Source organism: Ananas comosus, linkage group 14 (genome assembly GCF_001540865.1).
Source record: "Ananas comosus cultivar F153 linkage group 14, ASM154086v1, whole genome shotgun sequence".
In the NCBI taxonomy this organism is placed as follows: Eukaryota; Viridiplantae; Streptophyta; class Magnoliopsida; order Poales; family Bromeliaceae; genus Ananas; species Ananas comosus.
Genome location: NC_033634.1, coordinates 224159 through 231556, shown reverse-complemented (window position 1 = coordinate 231556; position 7398 = coordinate 224159). Strand labels below are relative to the sequence as shown.

The 7398-nt window shown below is 33.9% G+C and overlaps 1 protein-coding gene across 1 annotated transcript; it reads left to right on the top strand.

Annotated features, from left to right (window-relative positions):
* Positions 4298-6826, top strand: LOC109720162 (transcription factor bHLH112-like; the record flags this gene model as incomplete). Its single annotated transcript, XM_020247066.1, is given in 7 exon segments — positions 4298-4712; positions 4872-5337; positions 5489-5593; positions 5746-5811; positions 5930-5995; positions 6095-6145; positions 6279-6826. Coding segments are annotated over 7 exon segments (1263 nt in total). The 3' UTR covers positions 6429-6826.

The window sequence follows — 7398 nt, the reverse complement described above, 5'->3', positions numbered from 1 at the left end:
TTTTTTTTTTTTAACGAGTAATGAGTACAGATAAAAATAATAATTCCAATCCGAATAAGTTGGATTTTTATTTTTTAGAACCATAATCAAACCAATACATCTTTACTATCGATTAGATTGGCACATTTGAGTTTGGTCGGATTTGGGTTTGGGTTTCGGTTAATCTTAAATATCTTTTCCTATTTAATGACTAAAAATAACAAATATAGTATTAATTTGTGGTTTTGATTGATTGATCAAACTAACAACTTACATTTATAATTAAAATTAAAAAAATTCTATTTTGAATTTAAATTTAGAATTAAAATTAATAATACAAGTTTAAATATGTAATTTACTACAACATTCATATGCAAGTTAAAATGCATTACTAAAGTTAGTTTCAAAATCAAATTTAAATTTGAATTTTATATTTAAATTGAAAATTAAAATTTGAAATTCAAATCTTAAACAATTATAAAATTTATAATTTTAATTCATATATAAATTTAAAATTTGATTTTAAAATTTTTAATTAAAAATTTATGTTTAAAAATTGAACTTTTAATTTCTATCTAACCTTTGATTCAATGTGAAACTATAAATTAATTAAAAAATATATAAGTTTGCACATGAGGGCAAAGTGGTTCGACCACTAATTAATAAGTTTTCATACTGTTGTTTGTGCATTTAAGATATTTTTTAATTAACTACCAACATTTTTTATATTTTTGTTATTTTCATAATTATTTTATAATTATGTTTGTATATAAGTTTTAAATATTAATTTTTATTGCGACATATAATAATATATACTGGTAATTATAACCTTTAGCAACATTTATTATATAATGTTGGTGAATTTATATATTCAGCAACACTTTCATTTGTGTGTTACTAAATAAAATAAATAGTAACGTATACCTAAGTGTTGCTAGAAAAATGTTGCTAAATATCAATATTGTTGTAGTGACTCTTATGAGTATAGAGCCCTTCGTACTCATAAGTTATTTTCGATGTTCGGGCTTCCAAATCGACGATCCACACCGTTAAACATGATCTAGAGTATTTGAAACTTCTAGAAAATAAATTTCGTAACTTTTCAAAATCATTATAAAGTTCATCAAGCGGATGTAAAATGAACGGTCAAAATTGAAAGACGTCCTAAAAATGGATGATTGGATCCTTCAATTTAAGATCGGGGTTATTAATTTTTATCTAGGTAATGAATAGAATTTTCTATAAAAAATTCAAGCTATCCTGATTCTTTTACACCGTTAAACTAGTAAGTATCACATACCGGCCGTTAAAAATTGTCAATTTTGTGAGCTATTGATTGTAAGGTAAATGATATCGAAAAATTATAGAATTTAATTTCTAGAAGTTTTAAATGCTCTAAAAAATGTTTAACGGTATGGATCGTCGATTTGGAAGCTCTATTATCGAAAACGACTTATGAGTACGAAGACGATCGTACTCATAAAAGTATAATAGCCGGACTCCTATATATATATATAGAGAGAGAGAGAGAGAGAGGTAGGCTGGTATACTATCGGTAGCACGAAGACCTCCGTGCTACCAAGTTGTTTTCAATGACGCTGCTTCCAAATCAACGATCGGCTCCGTTAGACTTGATCTACACTATTGAAAATATTTGGAAACTAAATTTCATAATTTTTTGACATCATTTGGCTAGTGATCAAAATGTCTCAATACTGACAATTTTAATGATAGATTTGATGCGTTTGTGAATTTAACGGTGTAAAACAATCCAAATTTGATGAAATTTTTATAGAAAATTCTTTTAACTATTTAGAGTAAGATTAATATCTCTGATCTTAAATTCAAGTCTTTTATCATCATTTTTTATGAAATTTTTATTTTTCAACTGTTCATTTTTAGACTACTTGTTTGATAGGTAAATGATGCCGAAAAATTATGAAATTTAGTTTCCAAATACTTTCAATAGTGTAGATCAAATCTAACGGAGCCGATCGTCGATTTGGAAGCAGCATCATTGAAAACAACTTGGTAGCACGGAGGTCTCCGTGCTACCGATAGTNACTAAATCTCATAATTTTTCGGCATCATTTGGCTAGTTATCAAAATGTCTCAAAATTGACAATTTTAATATTAGATATGATGCGTTTGTGAATTAAACGGTGTAAAACAATTCAAATCTGATGAAATTTTTATAGAAATTTCTTTCCACTATTTAGAGTAAGATTAGCACATTTAATCTTAAATTCAAGCCTTCTATCATCATTTTCTTAAATCAGTGATAAAGTTAAAATTAAAGAATACTAAAGTGAATATTTGATAAATCTAGATGGATATCTGAAGTTTTTTTGTATATAATTTAATGAAATATTAACGAAAAAGCTACCGAAAAAATAAAAACGAGGGGATGCAAATTGATATATTTTAAACCACAGGAGGGTCAAGTAAGAAACTACGAAACCATAGGGAGAGTTTTCGAAGTTTTTCATAATAATAATAATAATTGTTAGTGCTGCTGCTTTACCTGGCGCCGCCTCGAGGGAATTTGCAAAGTCAGCACACCGAACGTGATAAGTTCACCCCCACCAACCATTTGACATTTGTAAAGCCTACATTTTTAGTGGAACATTCTTTTCTTTTTTTTTTTTGTAGAAAGTTTATGTTGTTTTATATATTACTATTTTGTTGATAGCTATCTCAATTTCAAAATGTTAGCGTAAACAATAATTTCTCCAGCACAATCATCCAGCTAGCTTATGATATTTTTGAAGTCTTTTATTGCGGACTTCAAAAGATTTTTGAAATTGTTTTTGAACACAATGGTGCATTATCTATTTTTTTTGCCATATAACTTAAAGCATGCAGCAGATGAAAGAAAAAAAAAGAAAATTAAGGTGTGATTCTATCAGGAAAACTAGATAAAAAATAAAGAAGGGGTTGTTGGAAGGATTTGCTGGGCCTTAAGATAATGGAATAATGATGAGTCAAATGGTGTGACATCCATTCTCTCTTATAGTGCTCCAAATTGTTGGTTAAAGATGATATTTGAAAATTATTTCTCTCTCTCTCTCTCTCTCTCTCTCTCTCTCTCTTACTTCATATTTTAAGTTGACTAATGCATAGAGGTTTAGGCATCAAAAATTAGGTACGAGTTCGATGCAACACATCCTCTTAAAAAGTTAAAGGTTGGGTGAATCATCCCACATTCTCTTCAAATTTCTGTTTCTTAATTTATTCGGATCTAGGACATCTTTTTGTACGTAATTAGGTCAATGGCTTTGCGTTGCTCTAAATTATATCATACATATGTAATTTAATCCTTTCTATAAAATTCTTACAGAGACACATGTTTGGGACACTTTTATCTAAGTGTCTCATTTATGTCAAAATTTAAAAAAACATCTACTAATGCCTTAATAAAAAGTCGAATCCAATAAAAAAATAAAAGGTTACTAACTCAACCCACCCAACCTAACCCATTTGGCCCGATTCCAAACTGAAAGGAAAAAGAAAAAAGAAAAATCGATTACTATCTCCCATTCTCCCCTCACTTAATCCACTGAAATTCTAGACGAAGGGTCCTTTCATCTCGTCCTCCTCAGCCACCGCAGCCAACGAGGTAGAGTTCCGACGGTTGCTAGATGCTTAAATAAGTGTTACTAAATTAGCAGCACTTTTTTAGGTTATAGCGATACTCTTTAACTGTCGCTATATATCTAGCGACCCCACATATAGCAACACTTTTTAAAAGTGTCGGTAATTTAGCTAGCAGCACTTTTTTTTGACCTATACCGACATTTAAAAGTGTCGCTATAGACCGTTTTTATTGTAGTATATCCACAAGTCTAACCAGTCCCTCCTTTTTGGGTTAACTGTAGCAATTAGCATACATACTTCCTAAACAATATATAGCATATATGAAATTAAAATTGCGACGAGTTGACACATTAATTAGTACTAGCAACATATTAGACCCAAATTAACTATCGGCTTAAAATACTTTAAATTCAAGTTGCCAATATTAATTTATATGGTGGTATTCTTTCATATTATCCGCTGTTAGGCGGAAGTGAGCATACTCATACATACACTGTGGTGGGGCTACTGTAAGTAAAATTACATTTTTTTTACATGCTCAAAATAGAGTATTTGGTGGTTTCACCTAAACCCTGCTCCAACATCTGTACAAATGTCGAACCGGTTAGACCGGTCCGAACCGGTTTAATAAAGGTTTATAAATGCCCCATGCAGACACATCCCCAACTTCTTTCTATATCAACAAGCCTATATATCCACCACTAACTCACAACACGAAACCAAAGAGTGTGTGTGTGTGTGTGTGAAAGGAGAGAGAGAAAAAAGAAAAAGAGGACCATGGGAGAGGATGTCATTTATAGCAGAATGTATAGTGGCCAGGAGGGGTGGTGGAATAGCAATATTCCAAGGACTAGCTGTTTCAACGGTTCTGCCGTGATGTCGGCATCGATATCATGCTCGACGGAGTTCACCGACGTCATGGGCGGCGGCTTCAACTGGGCGGCCTTGGCAGCCGACGTGCCGCTGTCGCAGTCGCAGTCGCAGTCGCAGTCCTCCTCCGGTGAGTCGCCCGGCTCGGCGGTCTCGAACAACTCCTTATCTTCTTTCCAAGACACTTATCATGCGGCCACCGCGCAGATGACGGATCTGGCCGCAGTATCCTCTCCTGCAGTTGATTGGAATCAAAAACCTCTATTGTAAGTAAGCCTCCTAAATTCAGAGTTCTACATACATACATTAAAAAATATATATATATATATTATTTTTGCGGCTCGGTAATTAATTAATTTAATTTTGGGGTGGCTTAATTAGTTATTCTATGATGCATGTCTAATGTAATTCGGGTGACATGACAGGAGTAGGGAATCAGGGTACCATGGCTTGTTTCAAGAAGGCAACAAGAGTAGTAGTTTGAGAGGAGATGATCTCCAGCTGCTTAATCCCAATCCCAATCCCAATCCCAATCCCAATCCCAATCAGAAAAATAACATGTGCGATGAGAACATCTCATCATCAGTCTCATTATCACACAACATCAATCAAGGGCTCCCCCAATACCAACACCACTACGAGTCCTTGTTAAGAAGCCTCCTGGAACCTGAGATATTGGAACCTTATTACACACAGCCGCTCCCCGAGCCCTCACCTCCGAAGCAGCAGCCACTTCAATTCTCTACTCACATTAACACATCCTCCGCGATTCGGCCGGCTACGACTCCGATCAGCAAGGATCTTCGCCTTTCATCGCCCCGTAATGATGTAGTAGTCTCACATCATGCTCTCAAGGAGATCAACTTGAATCGCAGCAACCGTGCCACGAAGGTCAGTAGTGTATATCTATACATATATCTATACATATATCTTCTAATTACATAACTACGTACTGATCATTAATAATTTAATGATTGATTATTTAAGTAATTAAGCCCTTAAATCTTTTGTTTTGGGTCTAAATTTGATGCATAATTTTCAGTCAGTATCGGAAGGAGCTGGCGGATTGAGCCCAGACATCGCTGCGCAGCAGCCTGCTCTCAAGAAGCCTAGAATTGAGACACCGTCGCCGTTGCCGACTTTTAAGGTAAGTAAGTTGGTTTGGATAACTAACCTTTGAGATCCAATCCCTCTTTCATTAGATACACATATATATATATGTGAAACACAATGAAGAGCTTATATACATAACGTAATAACCCCAAGTTTTAATTAACATGCATATCTATCTATCTCCAGGTGAGGAAAGAGAAGATGGGGGACAGAATCACTGCTCTTCAGCAGCTGGTCTCGCCGTTCGGAAAGGTGCGAATGCTTTCGATGCTTTGCTTTAGTTAATTCCACATCTAGCTAGCTCATACGTACTGCATGCCTAAAAGATTATTTTCTTGTCGATCGCTTAAAAGTTTTTCTCTTACCGCAGACCGACACAGCATCAGTACTCACTGAAGCTATAGAATACATCAAGTTTCTTCACGATCAAGTCGGCGTAAGTGTCCCCTTTCTTCCAAGCTTCTTTGTTCAGTTTACAGAAAAACTAGCTACAATAAACGACATTATTATCTAAACATCTTCGTGACTTGATCAGGTCCTTACTGCTCCGTATCTAAACAATGGCAACCAGATGCTGCACCTAAAGGTATCTATATATATATATATATATATATATATATTGGAGATGTACTAACTTTTTTTTTTTTGATTGATTTTTGTGACACAACTGTGAAGATCAGTGTAAAATATTTCTAATTACTGGGTTTGTGTATACTCAGAGCCTGGAGAAATTAAACGGTACACAAGGGCCAAAGAGAGACCTCGGAAGCCGAGGGCTATGTCTGATGCCAGTATCGAGCACGCATGCTGTCGCTAGCGAAATACCTTTCGATTTCTGGGCTCCTACGTTCGGAGGAACCTTTAATTAACAGCGAAGATTATACGGTTTGAAGCGCTGATCTACAAAAAACATGGTGTAAAAATAGCCAAAACTGTTCGTTCAATCTAATCTTTCATAAAGAATGAGAGATTACAGTAGGGTATGTAGTGATATAGGTAAATTTTAATAGGCCTTTTTCAGAGTTAGTGCTTGTTGAGGAGTAGCTATATATGCACTTGTAGTATTAAAATTGCAATAAATAATTTCTGTTGGAGTAGTATAACAGATTAATTTAGAGTGTGGGGTTTGCTAGTTCCAGCATTATATCTTCTCTCTTTTTTTTTAATTTTTTTATTTTTTTACTTTTTCCTTTTTCCTAATGGCTGGTTGCGTAATTGAAAACAAAGGAATTTGATGCTGATTATAGTGGAGGCCGGTTATTTAAAAGATGGTGTGTATCTTATTATATATGATATGCTTATTCCGTGTTATTGAGGACTGCTGCCACTTCTTTCTTCCCCTTTCTTTGTATTTTGTTATTATTACGAAATTGCCGTATAGTCTTTAATCTTTGATTAATTTGTTCAATAAAAATTCACGTAGATAAACTCAAAATTTCATGCAAAGTAAGATTTGAGCTTTGAATTGTGATTCTTTATGCACATTTCTATGTGGAGCGAACCATGCATCTGCAAGACTGCAATAAACAAACAAGCAGACTTAATTTTACAATTATTAGCTGTAACTCAATTTTCTGCATCTTACAATAAAGTTGCCGTGTTTCTTATATGTTTCCAATCCAAAATTTCTTATGTGACTTGAAACAAGTGCCTTTTCTTCTTTTTTTGTTTTTCAGAATTGGAATCCGTGATCTCTTAACCACAATTTTTTTTTGTTCGAAAAGCAAGTATTAGCTATTGTTTGAGTCAACAAACCACATATTCAAAAGCTGGAGAAACAAACTAAGGAATTGAGAGACCATCTAGAGTGATAATTACTAGACCCACCCTGCTTTTGAC